This window comes from Osmerus eperlanus, chromosome 13 (assembly GCF_963692335.1).
Source record: "Osmerus eperlanus chromosome 13, fOsmEpe2.1, whole genome shotgun sequence".
Classification (NCBI taxonomy): Eukaryota; Metazoa; Chordata; class Actinopteri; order Osmeriformes; family Osmeridae; genus Osmerus; species Osmerus eperlanus.
Window position 1 is genome coordinate 5,875,721 of NC_085030.1, and position 25,011 is coordinate 5,900,731.

The following is a 25,011-nucleotide window of genomic DNA, read 5'->3' on the forward strand; positions in this document are numbered from 1 at the left end:
TGATTTATTGGAGGAGACTGGAATGTAATGCTTTAATTAGGTCATGAAGTATTGATTTACAGGGACTAGATAATCGTATGGAACACAGGAAGGTTTGACAGCCATGATGATGACCTTGCATGTCAATCCTCTGAAGCAAATTTGAAAAACCTAATAATGTTTAATTAGAAAATATCTTTGAAAGCAACTAGTGATTCTGTTTCTACAACTGACTCAATCAACTTTACATAATAGGCTTTTCTTGTTAGTTTGTTTAGCCTATTCATGAGCAGGTAACAATATCGGCTTTACATATTCATGAGCATAAACTATCTAAGCCAATTACAGCGTGGCTCTTTCAGTGATTGTCTCTAGCCTACTATCCAAAAAACACACACACCAAGTTTCAATATGAGTGTTGAAGGCTGAACTGTCATTTTTTCCAACATTGTTAAACCTACCCTCTCCTCAGTCTAACCAGCCAGGAGTGACGTGTCATTTCATATGAAGCTCATTAAGTTTCCCGCGCATGACTCACACCCAGGGTTAGCCTCCAGCAGTGTGAGGCAGAGCTTCCATGCTCGTTCCCCCCCAAAACAACAGCCCAAACACAGAGAGACACACAACATTCTGGTACAGAAAGTGCTTCCAGTCCAATATATTTGTTCCTCGCGTCCATAACAGAGAGCAACAGTAACCATACAGCAGGCTAACAGACAGGGCCGCTCTCTGTCTGCACCTAGGGGAGGAGTTAGGAAACATGATGAAAATAGTACGCTTCCATGATTATACGTCTGTGTTTTCTCCTACAAGTACAGTCATCATGGAGAACCGAGGCCTTGTCTGCCTCCCACAGTTAGACAGGGAGGAGGGGGCCAGACATACACAGTCCGGTTGGGCCTACAGTTCCACAGGTTGAGAAATGACAGGACACGATACAAGAGTGTATTTCCAGGTATTGAGGAATAATGTGGAACATTGTGAACACTGGGGTATAGAATAGACGTATTAGGGCCTTGGATTAACCAGAGGGGCTCGGTGAACTTAAGTGCTCTCGTCTGACATTAGCAATGAGGTGTGTGTGTGTGTTAACCTTGGTCCAAATCTCCATTTTTGCAGCAACAGCTAAAAGACCAAGCCCATAGAAAATGGACTCATTTATCAAAACCAACAGAACCGCACAACAAAACAACAAGAAACAAACAAACACAGACAAATCCACAAACGTAAACAGTCCTGGACACGGAAGCTGCCAAACGTCCTCTGAAAGTGCATTGTTTAAAGTGCGTCCCTTCTATCTTCTGGGCTTCTTCCTCCTTTCTTTGTATTCTTCCTTGTTCTCCTCACCCCCTCATCCTCTGGCGCCTAAGAATAGAAACAGATCAATATGTGGATGGGTGACTAACTGTGAAGTAGAGTCAGGTGGCTGAGCAGTGAGGGAAGCGGGCTAGTAATCCGAAGGTTGCCAGTTCGATTCCCGGTCATGCCAACTGACATTGTGTCCTTGGGCAAGGCACTTCACCCTACTTGCCTCGGGGGGAATGTCCCTGTACTTACTGTAAGTCGCTCTGGATAAGAGCGTCTGCTAAATGACTAAATGTAAATGTAAATGTAAGTAACAGCAAGCTACTGTTTACATCACACAGACAGCCACTCAGAGGGGTCGACTAGTCTTCTAATGACAAGAGCTCTCAGCTGCTGTTTATAAGCCATTTCAATCCGGTCTCACTTCTCTAGTTGTTATCATGGCAACATCTGAGTCCTGTCCTGTCTTTCCCCCTCTCCTGTCTTCCCCCCTCTCCTGTCTTCCCCCCTCTCCTGTCTTTCCTCCTCTCCTGTCTTTCCTCCTCTCCTGTCTTTCCTCCTCTCCTGTCTTTCCCCCTCTCCTGTCTTTCCCCCTCTCCTGTCTTTCCTCCTCTCCTGTCTTTCCTCCTCTCCTGTCTTTCCCCCTCTCCTGTCTCTCTTTTCTTTCTCTCCTCTCCTCCTGTCTCTTTCTCTGCCTTCTTTCCTCCTCTCTCCGCCACTGTCTCTGGGGCGGCCGCAGGACTCAAAAGGTTGGTACTGATGTTCCACAGTAATGTATGCAAAAACCTTACAGGCAATTTACATTTTAGGTAAATGTGCTAGGATCTATTTTCAGATATACAGAACTATAGTAAAAGCAGTACCTAGGCGAGTATGACTGAGCTTATTGAGTTGAATTTAATGACTGACTAGTACATGGCAAACTCACACACAGAGCAACGGGTGGCGGCTATCGCCCAGAGGACAGCCAAACAGTCAGTCCTCAAAGCATCCCTGCTCAGTTGCTATGGCTACCTACCACAGGACAGGTCCGCCGTGCGTCGTTTCATCAATGATGCAGAGCAGCGATGGGCGGAGCCTGTTCGTGCCGATGGTCGTCATCTACAAAACAAGGTAGAAAACCTCTCAGTGCCGTTCTACCTACTTCCTGTTAATGTCAGTGCTGTTACACAGTGATGGACAGTTTTGTTTCAGAAAATCTAATTTCAAACTAGCCATGGCGAATAAATGGACTAAATGAGGACTCAGTATAGCACATGGTTGTTTGACTGCTGTGAGACTACGGTGAGGCTCTCTCACTTTGTCCTGCTGAATCCTTTCATCTTGGATATTACATTTAGAGGAGAGTTGAGGACAAAGGAGAGGAGAGGAAAAGTGTTGACAGCTCGGCCTGTCTCAGGGCCCTGGCTGTGACTGGCCAGGTCACACTGCTGACACAACAACCGTCTGGGACATTTGCACGACGGAAAGGAATTGGACCAATAACAAGCTCATTATTCAAAAACCCTCAGCCTAAGCTGCATTACCCAATTCAGAAGAGAAAAGTGTGTGTGTGTGTGTGTAGAGAAGTTTAAAAGATTGCCCAATACATAATGAGTAAGTGTGTGTGTGTATGTGTATGTGTGTGTCTCTGTGTGTGTGTGTATGTGTGTGTCTGTGTGTGTGTGTGTGTGTGTGTGTGTGTGTTCATGTGAAATTGCAATAGCAGTAAGGAAGCCTTATCCTCTCTACTGGATTGCAGTAATCTACTAATCAGGATTCATTTACATAACTGACTGAATGGACCTGCTGTTAAGCAATCATTCCTTCATTCCCATCCTTACTCTCCCTCCTTTTTACTTTCTCTAATCCCTCCCCTTTGTCCAACCCCCCTCTCTCTCTGAGTCACTTCACTTTCCTTTTTTTCCATTCCTCCCTCATTTATTTTATCTCTTTATCCTTCTCTTTCCCCTTTTTAAAGGGAAACACGCACGCACACGCACACACCCATACACACACACTCACCTCTCTCTGCGGGCGACAGTAGCTGTTCCATGCTGAGTGTTTGGATGTGAGAGTCCAGGCTCTCCCCGGAGGCCCTGAGAGCCTCCAGCTCAGCCTCTAGACAGACCTTACGCTCCTGTGGAGGGAGGGGGAGGGATCGAGGAAGAGGGAGACTATTGATTAAGCACATTTGAATTGTGTCCCTCATGAAGCTATATAAATCGTGAATGCAGCTGAGAGGGACAAGGAAAGAGGGAGAGAAAAAGAGAAAGAAAGAAAGAAAGAAAGAGAAGAACAGGAGGACATACACACAGGAAGACAAAGAGAGAGGGACTGTAGCCAAGCCAACATTGCATTTCACACTGCGTACAGTTCTATGAATAGTGACTGTAACACAGAAAAAGAGAAAGAAAGTGTGCGAGAGAGAGTTAGCGAGAGAGAGAGAGAGAGAGTTAGCGAGAGAGAGAGAGAGAGAGAGAGAGAGAGAGAGAGAGAGAGAGAGAGAGAGAGAGAGAGAGAGAGAGAGAGAGAGAGAGAGAATACACAAATACTCTTTCAGTGTTGTTTCTCTGCCTCTAAGCAGTGGTTGGGGGGTCAGTACTAGTTTAGACACAGCTTGACCCTTGACCCACAGTTTACCCCACCTGAAGATCCTCTAGCTCCGCCTTCAGCTGCTCCTGCCTCCGCCTCTCCCGAGCCACACACTCGTCCACGTGCTGCAGTTCAAAGTCTCTCACTGAGAGAGATAGCAGGGCAAGCAGGAAGTGAGGGATGGAGAGAGGAGGTTGGTGAGGGAGCGGGACAGAGTGATGGAGATTAAGAGAGTGGGAGAAACAGAAATAGTGAACAAAAGAGAGATAGAAAGAGGGAAAGAGAGCGACAGAGATATAGAGACAGAGATATAGAGACAGAGGCCGAATAAATGAGAAGTCGAAAATCAATAAGGCTCCAGGGACAATGTATACACTCTCCAGGAGAGTGTGTTGCACGAGCTCCACGTCGTCTTACTGTTCATATGTCTGATCAGTAGCTCCTGGAGAACACTGATGTCCAGAGATGACAAACCCAGCAAACCAGCCAGCTCTTCATCCTCCTCCTCCTCTCCTCCCTCTCTCTCCGTGTCCTTCTCTATCTCCTCCTCGAGCTCTCTCCCCAGACTGGATGTGTTCGGCAGACTGCCTTTATCCTTCTCAAACTCCTCTGGACAGAAACACAATTATACATATACAACACAAACAAACACACAAATGCACACATGGAGAAAGGAACAATTCCTACACTGCCACCTACTGATGAAACACTGCCACTACACGTAGTATTAACAAGCCTTGATTGTTTGAACTGTTGTTTTTAGATGACATTATGTGCACGTCATAGAAAACAGAAGTGCACACACACACACACACACACACACACACACACACCTGTGAGTGTCTGGAGGTGTTGTTTGCCCAGCAGGTGCTCTTTCTTATTGTGCAGAGAGCTGAAGCACTGATTACAGATGCCACAGAATAGATCACTGCTCTCCTCCCCCTTAGATAGGGAGCGAGAGAGAGAAAGACAGAGATGGAGAGAAAGAAAGGGAGATGAAAAGAGGGGGAGCCAAAGAATAACTGTCAAGATAATCTGTCAAATCAGACAAATGACAGATAGAACGCATGTAGTTACTCACATAGTTGGGATTCAGAGCCAGGGCATCTGTCTCCATGTCAGCACCCTGGTCTCCTGGCAACATCGACACCCACAACAACAGTCACCCACAACAACAGTCACCCACATTCCATAAAGAATGATGTATTTACAGAACTGCGCGAAATACCTATAACTAATACACATACACACGCACACACCGACACACACACACACACACACCATTAAACCCAGTGGCCCTGCCCAGGGCTTTCTTCCGGAGGAAGGCCTGGTAGGCCTCGGTGTTCTGGTAGGCCATCAGCTCTGTGATGTAGCGCTGCTTGTCCTTCTCCGCCTCGTGGTTGTACCTCTGCAGGGGGAGGGGGGGAGGGGGGGAGGGGGGGGAGGGGGAGGGGGGGAGGGGGAGGGGGGGGGGGGGGGAGGGGTTACCTCCACAGCTTGGAACTTAGTCTGTCTCATCTGAACATTAAAACGTCAGCATGCCATTTATTTTATATTCACGGTTAGTCTATGACAGCTTTTAGATATTGTACACTGGTGACGACTGGGTTGTGGGTTGGGAGTCAAAGGTGAGAGGCCAGAGGTGAGACCTGCTTGTGGAGAGAGTCCAGCTGGGACCAGTGCAGCCCCAGCATGCGTGTGATCTCTGTGAAGGGCAGGTCAGGATGCTCCTGCCTCAGCTGCAGCCTGCGCTCGTTCACAAAGATCACATACCTGTGGTGGAGAGGTAGAGAGACCCAGGGAGAGAGTCATGAGAGAGAGAAAGAGACAAAGGCAGTTCAAATCTTTTCTTTTAATAGGTCGACGGACTCAGATAGATCGATCTCACCCTGTTGTAGGAGCTTTTGGCGCCGTCAATTCTTTCTTTGGTTTCCTCTTCTTCCCCTTAGGCCATCCACCTTTCCGCTTTTCTTTCTACACGCACAAGATGGCGCCCATCATCATCCATCAACACGACTACCAGTGTTCTTCTTTATGGAAATAAAGGTATTCATTGTTCACCCCAAGGAGTACTGGGCCGAGCTCTCTACCTTGGGTTCATGAGTTTGGGGTTCCAGAGGTCTCTGTTGCACCTCCAGGAGAAGACAGGGAGGAGGATGGTCCTGACCCAGGGAAGGGGGATCAGCCTGGGGTTGGGAGACAGGATCCAGGGGGTCTGTCAGGAGGAGCTCCATACCAGGATGGAGGATGGACCACTCTTCTGCCAACGAGAGGGGCTGTGGGGGGCCTATCCACACACAGACATACACACATGAATAAAGGGGCATTGGTCATGTTTCAGTGGTGGTTATATCAACAAAATTACATTGTGCTCATAAGATAGGCAACTGGCTGTTTGTGAAACGCTCTCACCATCTGGATTGGATTCAGTGAGTTGGTCCATGAAGGACACAGCAGCACCACTGGGGTTTAATGCCACGCACACGATCCTGAAGGAATAATATGCAACAACAACAAAAAGTGCTGTCCATAAGTCGATGAAACTAATGACCTAAGAGAAAGTCTTCAAGTAATGAATCATTAACCATAAAGGAGATGGGTTTTCAAAATGTGGTATAATAATACATCCAAATCAAAACAACAGATAACTTACCTTTGCTGGCCATCAACATTCTGTACGGATACGGTGACCGGGACCCCATCGATGTAGGCGATAGGTGTAGGGTGGGAGGTCCCGTCTCCATCATGATCACCCGCGAGCACCGGAGCAGGTGGATTGGCTCTGACCCCCGATACATCCTCCTCAGCCTCCACCAAATTGGACAACGGGACAGGCACAAGTTGAATGTTTGGAAGCGCCGTTACTTTGTCTAGAGAAACCTCGGTAATTGTAGTCGGGCTCAGGCCTGAGTCAAGGCTCATTACGGGACATAAGGGATGATCTGGTTGAGATGAAGGAGACAGCCATAACAAACAGCAAAGTTCCCAGGAAAAGCAAACAAAACCAGTGAGCACGATGGGTGTTTCTGTTTTGATACATCAGAAAAGGACTTCTACATGTATGTGTAGTGATAATGTGCAAGGGTTCTTCAAACCTGTCTATAATGTTAAATCATCAGTATTCTTTGTATATGTTCATTATCTCCGTTTAAGAAACACAATTTTCTACGGTTGACTATTAATGTCTGAAAAAAGTTCTGAAAAGGATTTTAACTTCCTGTATTTCTAGCCAATTGAGTCCATGCAGATGAGTACGTCACCAACAGTGTCCAATCACAATCCAACGTAGAAAGGGGGCGTACGTCAAGTTTAGATGGACTGCCGAGTCGTGGAGTAAAACCAGATCCGTCTCTGTATCTCCCAGCTGTTAAAAGTAAAAGGATGAATGAGAATATTCTTTGAACCTCGGGAGCTTTCTACAAGTTCCCTGGTGACTGGATGAAACGAAGCTAAATTCTTGGCAAAAGGTGAGAATAACTGCTTGCTAGCAATGTTTTCTGAACAGTTTGTTCCAGTTCAGTTGACAGTCCATTATACAATCGTATACTACTATAAAGCAGGGACTAAAATCCTACAGTAAACTGTCCCACAGACTGTTAGCTAAAAAATAAAATATATAGCTATCCTACAGTGTATCAACATGTCTTTAACCTGGTGTCGCGTCCTACACCAGAGTTTCAGTATACCCTGTCTATGCTAACATGTACTCATTGCGTTTGGTTGTCCTCTATGACTTTCTGGCCAGCAGGATTTACTCGGGGGGAATCCCTGCATTGCTGCACGGAGCTCTCCCCTTGCGTTTCAGACTTCATCCCCGGCCAAGGTTGTCATTCTCTCAGCACAGCGCTGTCTAATGTGGGATTATATGTATATATACAATTGACAGTATTTTTGGAGGTACTGAACATGACACACAGTCAGAGCGACAAGACTTGTTCTGATTTTGTACATCAAGTGGCCATGGGGTGTGTGCCAGGTGGTCGCTGGTAAGAGTTTGAATGACGGTACACAAGTGGTGAAGAAGAACCGTTGGCTCGCCCCCCAGCTGTCCAGGCACCAGGTGCACTGCTTGCTGCTGACCAACTCTGACAATGCAGGCACAGTAGTACAGCCCCCCGTACTCCCTCTCCTTTCACCCCTCTCCTCTCTCCTGCCTTGCCAATCCCTCCACTCGCCTATCTCCCTCTGTCAGTCACACTTTCACTGCAGCTGTGATATTGTTTTTTCCTCCTTCCCCCTCCAGAAAGAGGCGTAGCCTTCGAATATGTTCTAAGGCTAACCCAAAAATGAAAATATCTCCGAATGATTATGCACCGGGTGCACATCGCAAAGTAAATAAGTAAAAAAACCTGAAAAGATGCCTATCCAAATTTTTTCGAGGCCTACGCAAAAAGATTATTCTGGCTACGCCCCTGCCTCCAGAGCTGGCACAACCACCCGTTCACTCCGTGTTTCTACTCTATAATGATTGGTTAACCCCCTTTTTTTTTAGGTACTGTGAAAGCTGTCTGATAAAGGATTTGTAATAATTTCAAACATCTGATTTTTTTTTTTTAGACATGGATCCCTCATCCCCTGGCACCACCCCCACCCCAAAGCTTGTTCCGTCCCCCCCACCAGCCTCCACACCGACCCCCAGGTCCACCCCTGCCAGCCCTACCACACCTCTGCCTCAGTCCACTGCCCCTTCCTCAATCCCTCCAGTCTCCCCCTCTCGCCCCACTTCTGCCTCGCTCTCACCCCCCTCACCCGCACTCTCCAGCCCCTCTGCCTCCCCCCTGCCCCAGCCCGCCAGACCATGGCCCCAGGGGGGGCGATCGCAGCTCAATGCCTCCCCTGGAGATGCCCCTGGAGATGCCCAGCCCAGGCCCCCCCCAGCCCCCACACGGCCCAGCCCACCAGCTGAACCAGGTCAGTTACAGCTCTGGATACACACATTATTTCTTACCCCTCCATCACAATCAGCATATTTCCAATGCAGCCACCTTTTAGATAGCCCCTAAAATGGCTGCAGACTGCCGTCAAAGATGTCACTTCCTGCCTCCTCTTCAATCAGAGCATGTGATGCACAGCCAGTGTCTCCATGAAAACGGCTGAGTTGTTACTGGAGCATGTAAATCAGGGTGCAGCTTGATAGGGGAGCAGCCTCGCCCCTCTCTCCTCTCTCCTCTCTCTCTCTCTCTCTCTCTCTTCTCTCTCTCTCTCTCTCTCTTCCTCTCTCTCTCTCTCTCTCTCTCTCTCTCTCTCTCTCTCTCTCTCTCTCTCTCTCTCTCTCTCTCTCTCTCTCTCTCTCTCTCTTCTCTCTCTCTCTCTCTCTCCTTGGGTAGGTCTTGCTTATGCAGATCTACTCCTCACGCTGATTTCCAGACACACTGCTAATTATAGAGCAAAAACCGATTTAGCTTAAGGAGTCTGAAAGTTAACACCAACTTCTAAAAAGTCAGTTTTTATTTTTATTTCTGACCCTGTTTCTTTATAAGAGGGGCACGTCTTTAGAGAAACATTTGGGGGTGGGGGGGGTCAGGGGTGCTGGGATGGTGAGAGAGAGGTGGAGACGTGGGCAGGTTAGTTGTCGAGGGTTCAAAATAAACAGTTATTTTAGGCCAGAGATGACATGCTAGACAACAGTATGCACCACGCTGCCAAACAGCAGGGACACTACAGGAACAGTGAACTGGATACAGCTCCCAGACCCCCACACCTCTCCTCCAGACCCCCACACCCCTCCTCCAGACCCCCACACCTCTCCTCCAGGCCCCCACAACCTCTCCTCCAGACCCCCACACCTCTCCTCCAGACCCCCACACCTCTCCTCCAGGCCCCCACACCTCTCCTCCAGACCCCCACACCTCTCCTCCAGACCCCCACACCTCTCCTCTAGGCCCCCACACCTCGCCTCCAGGCCCCCACACAGTGCCAGTCCTAGCACATTTGGCGCCTAGGCAAGGTTTGTCTCTGTGAAATAGAGAACAGCAGTAGGATTATGGAAGGGGGAGCAAGGGGGGGGGGGGTATTCTCCTAAAGTGAGCCCCTCTGTTCAGGTCTTGAGTATAGCAGAGACAGGTGCCTGTGTGTCTGTGTGTGTCAGGGGGGGTGGACTGGTTTAGGGACAGTTGTTGAAACTGGCAGAGAGGAAATCCTAGGAACATCTGTGTTAATGCTGAACAGTAGCACACTCTGTGTGTGTGTCCTGTCCTAAGCTCCACAACCTCGGTCCACATATCCTCTCCATGCTTGAAACAGGAACCATGACAGCGTATTCAAGTGTAGACTTCCATTAAAACGAGTGTTTTTGTTTCTCTTTTTGATTCTCTTGTTAGATAATATAGTGTACTATAGATGTATGGGTGAATGAGTAAATAAACTTATGACTGTGTGTGTGTGTGTGTGTGTGTGTGTGTGTGTGTACAGAGGAGCCAGAAGAGGAACTAAGTATAGATGAGCTGGAGGAGAGAGCCAAGTCTGGAGATGCCAAAGCACAAACCCGGGTCAGCATCAACATGTGTGAAATACATGTACCGTTATGTGTGTCCGACATGTATTAAGGGTGTGTGTGTGTGTGTGTGAGCAGATGGCACGGTATCACCTTGCCTTGGCAGAGGAGGGGGATGAGGAGCTGAACCACTGCACTGCGGTCACCTGGCTGGTCCAGGCCAGCAAACAGGGACGCAAGGATGCTGTCAAGCTGCTGCAGCGCTGCCTGGCCTCCAGGAAAGGTGAGGGCTGGGTGTGTGTGTGCGTGTCAAGTGTTATTAAGACCTTTTTAAGGTTTAATTATTTTTTTTTGACTTAAATAATTTGGTTGTCCTCACAGGAGCAGGGCCTTATGAATCATAACGATACCAACAAAAAAAACAGGAAGTGTGTGTGTGTGTGTGCCAGGCATCACGGCGGAGAACTTTGAGGAGGTGAAGAAGCTGTGTACGGAGACTCGCTTTGAGCGGGGCGTGAGGAAGGCGGCTCTGCTCATGTACTGGAAGCTCAACCCTGACAAGAAGAAGAGGGTAGCTGTGTCTGAGCTGCTGGAGAACGTAGGCCAGGTCAACACCGACCCAGGTACAGCAGGACAGAACACACACACACACGCACACACACAACCACACAGAGACGCAGCACACACTCACGGTTCTCCTACCCTGTATGTTGTGCCGTGGGATGATCCACCTCCAGACGAGCCGGCCTCCCCAGGGCCCATCTCCAGCTCCACCCAGAAACAGAGGAGGGTTCTGGAGAGCCTGGTCAGCAGTGACTGTGAGTGTCTCACCTGAACACTGCTCCCGACACCGCATGGATCCACCCCCATGACACGAGGCATGGAACAACACGGAGGGGAAATAGGGAGCGACGGTTTTTCGTTTCCTCTGAAACGCTCTGTCTCTCTCTCTCTTTCTGTGTCTCTCTGTCTCTGTCTCTCCAGCCAGTTTCGATGTAGGTTTGGATGACTTTGTGGAGATCACTAAGAAGTACGCCCAGGGCATCCCCCCCACTCCCGTCATGGCAGGCACAGGGGGCGACAATGACGATGATGATGATGAAGCTGTGAAGAATCCAGACGAGCTGCCCCTTCACCAGAAGGTATGAACCTCTCTCTCTCCCTCCATCCCTCCTTTTCTCTTTCTCATTCCTCCTTGCTCGCGCCTTCTCTCTCCTCCTTTCTCTGTCCTCCTCCCTCTCTTTCCCTCCTCTCTTTCTGTGTCTCTTTTGTGACAGCCAGTATTGGTGTTTGCCATTCTGAGAGATCTTTGTTTGTATCCTTGTTTGCACAGCTTGTTGGATCAATACCTGTGGTTGCTTCATCTTATCGCATTGACCTCTGAACGCCCCCACCTGCAATCTGTTCCCCCCCCTTTCTGTTTCTTACTCTGTCTCTTTCTCCTCTCTCTCTCTCTCTCTCTCTCTCTCTCTCTCTCTCTCTCTCTCTCTCTCTCTCTCTCTCTCTCTCTCTCTCTCTCTCTCTCTCTCTCTCTCTCTCTCTCTCTCTCTCTCTCTCTCTCTGTCTTTCTCACTGCCCCTTCTCTCACTGTCTCTCTCTCTCTCTCTCTCTCTCTCTCTCTCTCTCTCTCTCTCTCTCTCTGTCTTTCTCACTGCCCCTTTCTCTCACTGTCTCTCTCTCTCTCTCTCTCTCTCTCTGTCTTTCTCACTGCCCCTTTCTCTCTCTCACTGTCTCTCTCTCTCTCTCTCTCTCTCTCTCTCTCTCTGTCTTTCTCACTGCCCCTTTCTCTCACTGTCTCTCTCTCTCTCTCTCTCTCTCTCTCTCTCTCTCTCTCTCTCTCTCTCTGTCTTTCTCACTGCCCCTTTCTCTCTCTCACTGTCTCTCTCTCTCTCTCTCTCTCTCTCTGTCTTTCTCACTGCCCCTTTCTCTCACTGTCTCTCTCTCTCTCTCTCTCTCTCTGTCTTTCTCTCTCTCTCTCTGTCTTTCTCACTGCCCCTTTCTCTCTCTCACTGTCTCTCTCTCTCTCTCTCTCTCTCTATGTGTCTGTGCCCCCCTCCTCCAGGTGCTGAAGTTTCCCCTCCACGCCCTGCTGGAGATCAAGGAGCACCTGATCGACTGGGCGTCGCGGGCAGGCATGCAGTGGCTCAGCGCCCTCATCCCCACGCACCACGTCAACGCCCTCATCTTCTTCTTCATCATCAGCAACCTCACGGTGGACTTCTTCATCTTCCTCATCCCGCTGCTGGTGTTCTACCTGTCCTTCTTCTCCATGGTCATCTGCACGCTGCGGGTCTTTCAGGTGGGGACACCTGCTGAGCATAGGGAAGCTACTACTGAAAGGTTGTTTTGGTTATTATGTTTTGGAAAAAGCTGTTTTTCCGGTTTTCTATCCTTTTTTTACGGACTTTTCATTGTTGGCGAATGTGGGATACTTTTGTGTGGGATTATTTCGTTTTTCATTAATCAATTTAGGTCGATATACAGTCACTTTTGTGTTGTGTGATCGCTGTCGTATGGTTCTGTTGAAAAGCGGTGATGTTTGTGGCTGCAGAACTCGAAGGCGTGGGAGAACTTCCGGGCTCTGACAGACCTGCTCGCCCGCTTTGAGCCGGGTCTGGACCTGGAGCAGGCCGAGACCAACTTGGCTGGACCCACCTGGAGCCCTACCTGTATGTACCGAATATGTAGCCTGTCAATCCGTCTGTCTGTTCATTAAGAATCCATAGTACCATGCATTAATACAAAAATCACCCCCAAATAGTTTTTTCATGGTCCGTCGATGTTTTCCTTACAGTGTTTTTCCCCTTGTGCGTCTCTTCCTGTCAGGTACTTCCTGGTGTCGGTGGTCTTTGTAGTCTTCTCCTTCCCTGTGGCGGACAAGGACTGGGTGCCCTGCTCGGAGCTGGCCACTGTGGCCCTGTTCTTCACCGTCACCTCCTACCTCAGCCTCCACGCCTCCGCCCAGCTGTTTGCCCACCGCGCCCTGCTCACCGAGGTCCTCTCCGGGGCCTGCGCCCTCACCCGCCTCCTCCCAGAGTCCCTGTGGGCCCTGCGGGCGCTGGGCACCACCCTAGTGTCAGTGCCCCTGGGGGACATGGTGTCTGTGAACCTGGGCCTGCCCTGGCTGCTGTACGCCAACCTGTTCTACCTGCTGTTCCGCATGGCCAAGCTGCGGGGCTTCCGGGGCATCTACCTGTGCCTGGTGCCCTACCTGGTGTGCTTCACCTGGTGCGAGCTGTGCCTGGTGCTGCTCCACTCCTCCTCCGCCCTGGGCCTCATGCGCACCTGCGTGGGCTACTTCCTCTTCCTGTTCGCCCTGCCCGTCCTGTCGCTGGGCGTGGCCGCCATGGTGCTGATCCAGGTGCTGCAGTGGTTCCTGGCCCTGGAGCTGGCCAAGATGGCGGTGACGGTGACGGTGTGCGCCGTGCCGGTGGTGCTGCGCCTGTGGACGCGCTTCAGCCTCAACCCGCTGGCGGTGGCCCGCTCGCTGTCCCGCAGCAGCGTGGTCAAGCTCATCCTGGTGTGGCTGAGCGCCGTGGTCATGTTCTGCTGGATGTACGTGTACCGCTCCGAGGGCATGAAGGTGTACAACTCCACCCTCACCTGGCCCCAGTACGGCAACATGTGCGGGCCGCGGGCCTGGAGGGAGTCGAACATGGCCCAGACCCAGATCCTCTGCTCCCACCTGGAGGGCCACCGGGTCACCTGGACCGGAAGGTTCCGCTACGTGCGCGTCACCGACATCGAGAACGGGGCCCAGTCGGTCATCAACCTGCTGCCCGTGTCCATGGGCAACTGGATACGCTGCCTGTACGGGGAGGCGTACCCGCTGTGCGACGAGCGGGCCGCCGCAGCCCCCGCCCCGCTCCCCGCCCCCATGCCCCCTCCGCTCGACCCCCTCTGCAAGCTGAAGGCGCTGGCCAAGCACGAGTGCCACGTGAAGCGCTTCGACCACTACAAGTTCGAGGTGACGCTGGGCATGCCCCTGGAGCGCACGGCCAGGAACGGCACGTTGGTGGAGGACGAGGACGCCACCAAGGACATCGTGCTGCGGGCCAGCCACGAGTTTGGGCCCGTGCTGCTGCACCTGAGCACGGGCAGCCTGGTGGAGTTCAGCACGGTGCTGGAGGGACGGCTGGGCTCCAAGTGGCCCGTGTTCGAGCTCAAGGCTATCCACTGCCTGGCCGGCGACGGCGGCGACGGCCGCGCGCCCAGCCGCCGCCAGTACAAGATCGAGCACGACTGGCGGCGCTCGGCCCAGCGCGCGCTGCAGTTCGCCTTCGACTTCTTCTTCAGCCCCTTCCTGTCCGCCCGGCTGGAGCAGGAGGCGGACGGAGGCGCCGAGACTGAGGCGGGGGAGCAGGGGGGAGGGTAGGGGAGAGGATGGGGAGGGAGGGAAGGAGGGTAGGGGGGAGGGAGAAGGAGTGGAGAGGTGCTTCTCTACTAAGGTGTAGCCATGGATGATTGCAATGTATTGGAGAACGTGAGTGTATATTGAGAGGCCTGAGTACTGACTACTGTATTGTGCGCGTCGTGCAGCAGGAGGATGCAGTATTCTCCCCCAACGTACTGTGTATAGCTGTTGACGTTAGACTCCACTGAAGGCCTAGTAGCTGCCTGTCCTTAGCTGCTCGAACAGATCTAAGAGATACCCCAAGTAGTGCTCTGCAGAATGTATAGAACATCCCTGTACACCATGCAGGTGCTTATGTGTGCAGCCGAGTGTGTGTGTGCAGCCGAGTGTGTGTGTGAGTTGTACACATGTATGTTTGTGTGTGTGTGTGCGCGCGGGTGTGCATGTTTTAATGTGTGTCAGTGGAGCCAGATCATTTGAGGAGGATATGCTGAGTGTAACGCCACTAAACCACACTACGCACTGTAGTACTGTAGTACTGTATTACTGTAGTACTGTAGTGCTGTAGTGCTGTAGTGCTGTAGCGCTGTAGCCCTGTATTACTGTAGTACTGTAGCACTGTATTACTGTAGTGCTGTATTACTGTAGCACTGTAGTGCTGTAGTGCTGTAGTGCTGTATTACTGTAGTGCTGTAGTGCTGTAGCACTGTATTACTGTAGTACTGTAATACTGTAGCACTGTAGCACTGCATTACTGTAGTACTGTAATACTGTAGTACTGTAGCACTATATTACTGTAGTGCTGTAGCGCTGTAGTCACACAGTACTGATAACCACTCAGACACAAACACACACTAAGCACTGCCCCCGCAGCCACGGCCACTGTGTAGTGTCCAGATGTTTCATAGAGTGTGTCGAACAAGGTACCTAACCTCAAAAGGGTCAGTCCAAAATTCCAAATACATTACAGATAAGGTATCTATAGTAGTCTCCCATTCATCATGGAGTACTTTTTTTATTTCCTGTTTGACTTATGTTTGGTAGTATACATTGATGTTTAAAGGTTTCATTTTTAATTAAATTGTCATGTCCTTCATAATTTGTTTCAAATACTTTTGAAATGTTTTCTTAGTTATTTTTTCTGTTTAATTGCAGGTACAGTGTGAATGCATGGAAATAAGTGCTGTAAACCTTAAACTGTTTTATGGTTAGTGTCTTTTTTTAAATGTTGTCATCCAATTGTTATATCAAAAAGGACAAATTGAGATTTGTTTTTGTTGTTGTGGAGCATTAATGATTATTGTGGTTGTTTGACACAACGCATATGTTGTGAATATCCCCTAATTTAAGGAGGTCTCTTAAGTGCCTTGTTTTTCTCAAACTATTGGAAATTCCAGTCAGCCAGTGCTTATGGGGAAATGTAGTTCATTAGAGTGAGGGTCAAACTGTGATCAATTCACAAACAGGCTGGCCACTGTACTTAACACTAAGTGTGTTAGACTAAATCATGTTTCTCACCCATAACTTTCTGCATCTTAGCCCACCTATTGAAAAGTGATCTTGTGTCCAATTGGATTCCTTTGTGTGCCTTATCTATCGTTTCCGCATGTTTCTCTAGCTACTCCTCATCTTCCTTTTCCTTCTGTTTCTCCCTTCCCCCTTCTCTCCTTTTCCCTGCAGTGTGGGGTTTTGATCACATGATTGTAGTCTTTTTTATTCTGGTGAGGTAAATTGTGACAGGTTGTCACCACTGTGACCCTCTACTGTGACCAATAAAGTTGGTCCAATAAAGCAAAACGAATAACATTTTCTTGACTTGCTCTTTCATACACACTCATGAAATCGAAGGTGTAGTGACTACATACAGCCACTAGGTGGTGCCCCAGAATACAGTTATTCACCCCAGGAGGTCATGTGTTGCCCAACAAAACATCAATAGATAGGAACACGTTAGCTGTTCATATAGCAGTCTGATGGCCACTGAAGACACTCATAGGATGCAATTTCGTTGAAATCTTTATTCAGAAAAAAACAATATTAACATATTTATAACTTCATTTTGACATTTTTTCATCAAAATACATTAACACAAATTAGGTGAATCAATGCTAATCAAAATGACATACACAAAAATATCACTTAAATGAACATTATAAACAAAGATGGACAGAGCCAGAAAAATAATTGTGACAGACTGAAAGAGGGTCATCTATTTTTCTTCCGTGCCGTGGTCACCACCATCATCATTAAAGATGATCTGCTCTTTAACCTAATTATCAATGATCACGGTCATCTTCAGAAACGAAACCATAAAAGTCAAAAACAGTTGATATATATATATACAGACACGATTTGGGCCCTTTAAAGGTCTTGATTACAACGCTGATAAAACATTCCCCATTCCTCCAGTTCAGTGTTTTCCTCGAAACCGACGTCGTTGGCTTCGTTTTAATTGTACACGGTAAAACCGAACATTGGTAAACATGCTTGCGTGTCCTGAGACACAAAGAAAGTAGAGCTCTTCGTCTATGGTAACTAGTGCTGTGTCGAGGCAGAGCTCCAGAAGCCAGTATACAGCCCGGTTTAACGGTTAGAAAGGCAGCCAGTCAGTCAGTTTATAAACACGTAGGCGATTTTTTTTGTGTGTTTTTTTTTGTTTTTGTTTTTTTCATGCAGCATCTTTTTGCTTGATTGTTGAACTACTGTGTTTTTGTCGTCGTTTTTCGTCGTTTTTTTTGTTGCAAAGTAGCTCGTCATTCATGACACAGTGTAGCTCCCCAGCAGCTTCAACAATCGGCAGCTTACAGCAGGGGTGAGTTCAGGGGCGCGAAGTGTTTCAGAACATTCAGGGAGACACGCTTGTGGTATGACAGTATGGAGATCTGGGGGTGGTGTCAGTTATTTTATGTTACCGATCTGTTTGCAGCATTTTGTAACGTTTCGCCTCACTGAACACACCCCAATGGTGGGGGAGAGGGGGTTTACTGAACCTTTGGGAGTTTAGTGGTTGTACAGTCGGGACTGATTTGACACTCATGTACCATTAACCGTCACTGTCAACATCACCACCATCCTCATCACTATTACCTTCATGGGTGACACAATCACAGGCAATTTACATAATAATAGTCCTGATCGAACTAAATAACAGTAAGACTTCAAAGCAAACAGTACAGTAGACCCATGTAGAGTTTCCACACAGGCTCCACACCAACACTGACAATCAGTCAATCTAACAGCAGGAACAGGTCTGGGTCTGGGTCCAGCACACACATGTACACAGAGAGAGGAGAGAGGGGAGAAAAGCAGGGGGAGGAGGACAAGAAAACAGGAGAAAACAGCAGACAAAACGAAAGCCTGGAGCCTGTTTCCTGTCTGAGGGTCATAGTCCCCTCGCCATTGCAAAACCAACCAAGAACAAAGCAGCACATGATCAACCACAATCCAGCCGTCTCCGGGACAGAAATCTGTGATATGGAACTCTGTAATCCATAGTCCACGATAATCCATAATCCCCCTTAGGTAACACAGCTTCCCTCTGGCCCAAGGGCGGGTCCATTCAGTGTTGGGGATGGATGTAGGAGTGGCATAGGATGGATGTGAGGTGTGGGGGGAAGTATGTTGGCGGGGGACATAGGAAGGATGGCGGGGGGGGGGGGGGGGGAAGGGACTGAGATGTTTCTCCACAGCATCATTCTAATTTTTATGAGTGTGTTTATGTAGGTGTGTCTCATATCTGTGTGTGTGTATTGTGTGTGTGTGCGTCCACTCCTCCCAGCTGTCAGTGCAGCTCAGAGTTGAGCTTGTCCTGGAAGATGTAGAGGTTGTTGGTGGCGGCGATGGCGATGATGTTCTCCGTGGGGTGCCAGGCGGTGTGCAGGATCTTCTTGGTGAAGTCCAGGCTGTCCACGCTGAGGTCGTCCTTCCTCCGCTTGCCCCCGGCGCACACGCGGCGGGGCTTGAGCACGGCGCGGGGCTTGCTGCTCTCCCGCGACGCCTCCAGGGTCACGTCCCGCTTGGTGTTCCGGTCGAACATCCGGAAGAAGTTGTTGTAGGAACCGGTCATGATCACACTGGAGAGGGACGGTGGGAGGGAGAGATGGAGGGGGTTAGGCGGGGCTGCGGGGATTGAGAGCGGACCTCTGTTCACTCAGTAGTCAGTTATGTCAAACATTGGGAAGGAAGAGAAGGCGTAGACATACTTCACACAGATACTCCTACACACACACACAAACTTCAAGTACCTGTCCGATCCATTCCAGGCACACTCAAACTTGTCGAAGATGCAGTCATTCTCGTAGAGGGAGCATAGCTTGCTGCGGAGGTAATCATGCACCTGGAGAAACACACACACACCGATTTAGTTGAACTCTAAACCAGCATAAATGGTACAGATTTACTAAATACAATCCCCACCAAGTGTATATATAGGATGAGAAGTCTAACTGTAGGGACAGGGCAACTCATCAGCTCATGCAACATCAATGGAAAACCATCCCAGTATTATTCCAAAAGCAGGAGGAATGATCACAGTATGAATGGCATTTCCACCTCTGGAAAACTTTACTTATCCCCCCACAACACCCAACCACACACACACACTCTCAGACACACTCACACACTCACAGACACACACACACCACTAAGACTAACACTTTCCTCTTTGTTTCTGTTTGTGTCAGCATTGTGTCGGCACAGTGATGCAAGAGGCTGAAATTGACATGGATATCTTTATTCACAGTCTGCACTCCCCTTATGCACAGGGTCAGCGGTCTACCATCCACTATGTCGTCGATCAATCTGTGGTCAAGCTGAGGTCAGATTTGAGTTTCGGAATCAGAACCGCTGACGTGGTTCCCCTTGAGGTTCCCGGAAGCAAATGAAAAAGGTCAACAGTTTTTTTGCAATTTAAAAAAAAATCCTTGTTTCACCCTTTCCCTTCTTCTTCCTTCTTGTTTTTCTCTCGCAGCTTCTCTCACTCTCCACACGCTTTTTCCTCTCCCTCTCTCTCACTCGCCCCCCACCCACCATTCAACTGAATTCAAGCTTTATCGACACGGAAACACGGGTACCGACGCAGCCCAAATCGGAGTCCCGCTCACTCCCCCCGACATCACGCTACCCCGTCACCCCCCTCCACCTATCCTTCACACCCCCCCTCCACCTGCTCTTCCCAACCCCCGCCCCTCCCCACCTCTCGTTGCTGCATTGCAGATCTGGGCTGGGCCGAGTAAGGTACCCTCCCCTCCCAGTCCAGTTTATGAGTGGAGCTCCGGCTATAAATAGCACCAGAGTGTCTCAGCCGCCCACTCCTGGCTGGCGGAGCTGCGTGTCAAACGCACACAGCGTAGCACACGCACACTTTCAGGGATGCCTTTAAACACACACACACACACACAATCCGAACACACAGTTAGCATATGAACATGCGGAACTGTACGCGGCTGACCGTTCTACATCCACCCTCCACAATGGTAGAACACAGCTCCTGGAAAGACGTGCTCTGTACTCGCTCACACGCACACCCTCGCGCATACACACACATGTACGGTTTACACACCTACACCCCCCCCCACACACACACACACACACGTGTGGCGTACCTGGTAGGTCTCCAGGGGTTTGTTCTCCATCTGGAGGTCCCACACCTTGGCGGTGAGATAGTCTCTGGTCAGCAGGTAGCGTCCGCTGTGGCTGAACTTGACGTCAGAGACCGAGGAGATGATCTCTGAGAAGAAGGAACGATTACTGGGGTCCTCCGGCTCCTCAAACACTGGAACAGGAGGAGAGGGTCAGTGTGTGTGTGTAGGTGGGTATGTGTGCGTTTGTGTCTGTGTGTGTCCATATGCATTCCCCGTGAACCCGGAACTCACACTTGGAGTGTTTGTCACACAGTGCGGCCTCTCTCATGTCACAGAGGCGGATGGAGCCCTTGCTGCTGCTGTACACAAACAGGTTGCACTGCTGGGGGTGGAACTCTGCCGAGGTGATCACCTCCGTCAGCTCCTCCATGTTGGCCGGCTTGATGTCCACAATGTCTGAGGGGCGGGGGGTGAAGGACTACAACTCCCATGAGACAAACTACAATTGCACAGGGTCCTTAGTGAATGGCAGTACTCTTCTTTCATATGTCACAGAGGGTAAAAAACACAAAATGATACTAATGGTACTAAACCAAACCTGCGGTGTAAAGTAAACCTACACTGAACGGACCGCTGCAACCGTAGCAGGGAGAATAACTTCATATTCTCAGAAAGTGTAACACACACAAATACAGTCTGGGACAGCGGTGAGTTTGTACTGTGTTCTATTCAAAGGGATTATAACCCAGAAAAGAGTGAAATATTAATGTGATGTTCTGAATAATTCATTAAGCCACATTTCCACTCCTGAGGAATAATATTCCCCTCCCCCTACTCGTCTCTGTGCGTTTCTTTGTGTGTGTGTGTGTGTGTGTGTGTGTGTGTGAGAGAGAGAGTGTGTGTGCGTTTGTGTGTGGGCATGCCTAATCATATTTAAGTTCATGCATCGGCATGCTGCATTCAGGCGAGCAATAACATCATGATATATGGAGGCTGTGTAATGACTACTATGGAGAAGTGTGTGTTCTTGTTGTATGTGCGTGGGCGCTTATGTGAGTGTGTGTGAATGTGTGCATGTGAAGGTGGGTGCCTGCATGCGTGCCTGTACACGTTTGTGGGTGCATGTGTGTGTGATATCTGTGTGTGTGTGTCTCCCAGGATACTGAAGCTGCGGTCGGTGATGCCAAGGTGCCAGAGGTTGATCCTCAGGTCGTCGGCAGACATGTAGGTCTCACAGTCGGAGTTGACGGAGATGGAGTTGACGTGGTAGGTGTGGGCGTTGGCAAACACCCTCCGAGGGCTCACCTCCACCATCAGGTCCATGGGCATCAGCACCGGCACCTGGACAGGAGGACAGTCAGGGCTCTGGACTACACGTCAATACACTATTCACATCCACTCTGCTTGGGATGAAAATGCCGTGGTGACTGGCCAATAAAGGATTTACATCGAATTTACATTAAAAAAAAAAGCATTTGCACTCTGCTTTAAGGTTAAGTAGCTACATGCACACACACATACGCAACCTGTGCCTTTGTGTTCTAAAGGTAATGGGAATGTAATGTAGCATGACTGAATATGGGAGAAGATTTGTTGTTTTCGTACACACAGCGTTCTCTTCCATTCCCCTCAAGAGCTCCTGTCCAAAACAGCTGGCACAGCTGACCGACACACACACACAAGGGCATACATGTAACACACACACACACACACACTCACAGGCGCATAGATAACACACACACACCTTGTGCCAATGACCCACTTTTACACATGCGCATATCCGCCACTGACCTACTTCTGCTACCCAAACCAGAATGTGCATGTGTGTGTGATCGTGTGTGTGTGTGTGAGCGTGTGCAGATACAGTTATGAGGAATAGAAAGCTGAGTGAGTAGGAAAAAATAAGCAAGGAGACAGACTGACAGACAGACAGACAGAGATAGACAGAGACAGAGACAGAGACAGAGACAGACAGACAGACAAAGACAGACAGAAACAGACAGACAGACAGACAGAGACAGATAGATAGATACCTGGAGCGAGGTGACGGTGGAGAGGTCCTTCATCCTTCCTTCCTCATCCTTCAGGTTGTATCCTTCAGTCTCTTGTCTCTCTCGCTCACCTTCCACAGCTTAATAGTCTTGTCTGGAGACAGACAGGAAAGTCAGCCTATCACACCTTCTCTGAGTCATCAAATAATTTATTTGTGACACTTATCAATTTGAGCCAGTTGTAGAATAGAATAGTTACATGTTGTACCTCACCTAATGTTTCTACTAACCCTATACCATGAGAATGTTAACTATAATAACTTCCTGGTTCCAGGCCAGCGCTGCCTTACCATTGGTGGAGAGGAGGAAGTGGGCGGCGTTCTGCTGCGGCAGCCATCGGATCTTGTTGATCTTCTCCTCGATCTCCAGACTCTTCAGGTAGTCAAACTCAGGCTCGTGGCTCTGGAACGTGCTGTAGACATTGTACTCTCCTTGGGAGTATGGCTCTGTCTTACACTGGAGAGAAAGAGAGGGGGAGGGGAGAAAGGGGGGGGGAGAGAGAAAGACATGGGACAGTTATAGAATGGAGAGATAATAGGGAGTGATATAAAGGGGGAGAATTAAGGTGAGGTACAGTACAGGGTTTTAATTTGATCTCAATTTGTGTGTGAATGCCTGTGTGTGTGCCTGTGTCTGTGTGTGTGTGTGTGTGTGTGTGTGTGTGTGTGTGTGTGCTTGTGTGTGTGCCTGTGTGCGTACGTGTGTGCTTGTGTGCCTGTGTGTGTGTGTGCGTGTGTGTGTGTGTGCAGGGCAGGCTTACCTCAGGTTCCCTCTGAAAGATGACCACTCGCCCCCCCTTATCTCCTGTGGCCAGGAGCTCTCCTGTGTGGTTGAACTCTACAGTGGAGATGATGTCAGCTGGAGAGAGAGAACAGTAGGAGGTTGAGGAGGGAGAGAATGGTGGGGAGGGCGTCAAGGAGGAAGGAGAGAAAAAGTGGGGGAGGGGGAGAGAGAGAATGCGGGGATAGAGGGAAAGGGAGATGGTAAAGAATGGTTGGGGAGGGGAGAGATAGAATGGGGGAGGGGAGCGAGAGAAGAGAGAGAGAAAGGATAAAGAGACAGAGAGGACAGGTGAAGAGGGTGGCGGAATATGGAGAGAAAGGGAAGATAGAGAGTCAAAGAGGAGGGGTGGAAGCAGAGAGAGCGGGAGAGAGGGAGAGGAGGACCAAAAAAAAGATTTGCCATTAGCTAATGGAGCAGGACACATTAACATTATCGTTAACTTTCCCCATCCTCGACCATTCAGCATCATCAGGTCCCCAGCAGAAGCCTGGAGAGCATTATTAATCACTACATTAGCAAATCAGCAACTAACTCCAACAAACACACATACACAAATAACAAACACATACATGTACATCATGTAGATAAAGACACACATATACATCATGTAGATATAGACACATACAACACAGACACATACAACACCAGTATCAAGCTGTTATCTGCACTCATGTCTGACACATTCTCAGGCTGTCACATGTCACACATTTCCACACTTTTCACACATTTCCACACTGACACTAGCTCTGACCTCCTTTGACCCCAACACACGCGCACACACGCACACGCTACACACACAGGTTAGTCCATGAGGCTGTTCTAACATCCTGTTGAACTATTCCCCCCTCCCCCCATTAAGTTCATATACAACTACTGGACATTCCACTAAGGAAAGCACCAATGAAAACCCAGTGAAGCTAGCATGTTTGAAAGTAACAGCTCATCCATTGACTGTGAAGTGCAGCTGTGATGCAGCGGGCCGCAGGGTGTGTTGGTTGTGATGGAGGAGGAGACGTTGCTGGAGGAGAAGACAACAGGAGCTGGGAGCCTTGACCGTTCTGGAGGATCTGCGATCCTGTCCTGAATCATTCATACCGTCGCTCGTCCATGCTGCATGTAGCGCTCCCTCTCCCCCCCCCCCCTCTCTCTCTCTCCCCCTCTCTCTCTTTCCCCTCTCTCTCTCCCCCTCTCTCCCCCTCTCTCCCCCTCTCTCCCTCTCTCTCCCTCTCTCTCCCTCTTTCTCTCTCTCTCTCGCTCCCCTCTCTCTCTCCCCTCTCTCGCTCTCACTCTTTCTCTTTTTCTCTCTCCTCCCTCCCCCACACAATTTGACTGAACATTAGACTGTGTGCGTGCGTGTGTATGTGTGTGTGTGGTGATGGGGAGCAGGAAGCCTGGTAGAAGGGGGGGGTGGGGGGGGGGGGGGGGGGGGGGGGGGGGGGGGGGGGGCGGGAGGGAGGGGGGCACGGTACTGCTCGTGCAGGCGTTGCTATGGCAACAGGCTGAACTGGTGAGGCAGCTTGGAAAAGGAAGCAGAATTCATTGATCAGAGAACATAGTGCTCCTGCTCCCCCCTCCTGTTTCTCCTCCTTCCCTCCCCCCCCCCTCCTCCTCTTGCTCCTCCCTCTCCTCCTCCTGCTATCGCCCGTGCCTCACCAACCAGTCAAGACACATGATGAACACGCATCCACCCACACGCATGCACGCCACATACGGCCACGGAACATACTCACACCTTACCAAACTCTCACACACACACACACACACAGCCTGCATCACACAAGATTGGTTGCACTGCAGATCACTAACTCTAACATCTCCATTGTGGGCCCCCCTCCCCAGCCCCTGCCCCCCCAGTGACAGGGCCGCCAGGCCCCGGGCCTCTGTCTCTGGACCAGGAGACAGTGAGGAGAGGCCATGTCTCCTGTGGAGGCCCAGCAAGCTGTGTCTCCT

General features: G+C 49.7%; 3 protein-coding genes and 1 long non-coding RNA gene across 5 annotated transcripts in view; 2 read left to right on the top strand and 2 right to left on the bottom strand.

Moving 5' to 3' along the window:
* Positions 1-24: 24 nt before the first annotated feature.
* On the bottom strand, positions 25-7,897 carry LOC134032482 (SWI/SNF-related matrix-associated actin-dependent regulator of chromatin subfamily E member 1-related-like). Of its 2 annotated transcripts, none has more exons than XM_062476460.1 (13): positions 6,512-7,897; positions 6,271-6,347; positions 5,949-6,145; positions 5,747-5,832; positions 5,508-5,631; positions 5,140-5,266; positions 4,940-4,992; positions 4,692-4,800; positions 4,276-4,467; positions 3,912-4,003; positions 3,289-3,403; positions 2,303-2,385; positions 25-1,344 (listed from the first exon to the last, which is right to left on the bottom strand). In XM_062476460.1, the coding sequence occupies exons 1-12, from the start codon at positions 6,778-6,780 to the stop codon at positions 2,333-2,335; spliced, it is 1,494 nt and encodes a 497-aa protein (XP_062332444.1). In that variant the 5' UTR covers positions 6,781-7,897; the 3' UTR covers positions 25-1,344; positions 2,303-2,332. The 2 variants fall into 2 exon arrangements, with proteins under 2 accessions (XP_062332444.1, XP_062332443.1); XM_062476459.1 differs by having other exon boundaries at positions 4,940-4,984; positions 5,126-5,266.
* On the top strand, positions 6,736-14,666 carry wfs1b (Wolfram syndrome 1b (wolframin)). The gene is given in 12 exon segments (XM_062476910.1): positions 6,736-6,865; positions 7,088-7,325; positions 8,416-8,769; positions 10,270-10,346; positions 10,430-10,574; positions 10,741-10,914; positions 11,029-11,109; positions 11,276-11,433; positions 12,354-12,590; positions 12,843-12,930; positions 12,933-12,960; positions 13,118-14,666. Coding segments are annotated over 10 exon segments (2,889 nt in total). The 5' UTR covers positions 6,736-6,865; positions 7,088-7,325; positions 8,416-8,417.
* A 45-nt stretch (positions 14,667-14,711) lies between these two features.
* Positions 14,712-16,426, top strand: LOC134032311 (uncharacterized). The gene is made up of 2 exons (XR_009932003.1): positions 14,712-15,212; positions 15,446-16,426. It is a non-coding gene; the product is annotated as an uncharacterized LOC134032311 (long non-coding RNA).
* Positions 16,427-16,643: 217 nt separating this feature from the next.
* The window catches only part of LOC134032553 (serine/threonine-protein phosphatase 2A 55 kDa regulatory subunit B gamma isoform-like), a 13,711-nt gene continuing 5,343 nt past the window's right edge, over positions 16,644-25,011 (bottom strand). Inside the window, 9 exon segments of the mRNA XM_062476549.1 lie at positions 16,644-18,718; positions 18,890-18,981; positions 20,249-20,418; positions 20,519-20,683; positions 21,391-21,568; positions 22,261-22,328; positions 22,331-22,372; positions 22,569-22,734; positions 23,039-23,136. Of these exon segments, the coding sequence (XP_062332533.1) occupies positions 18,427-18,718; positions 18,890-18,981; positions 20,249-20,418; positions 20,519-20,683; positions 21,391-21,568; positions 22,261-22,328; positions 22,331-22,372; positions 22,569-22,734; positions 23,039-23,136 (1,271 nt within the window). The 3' untranslated portion in view covers positions 16,644-18,426.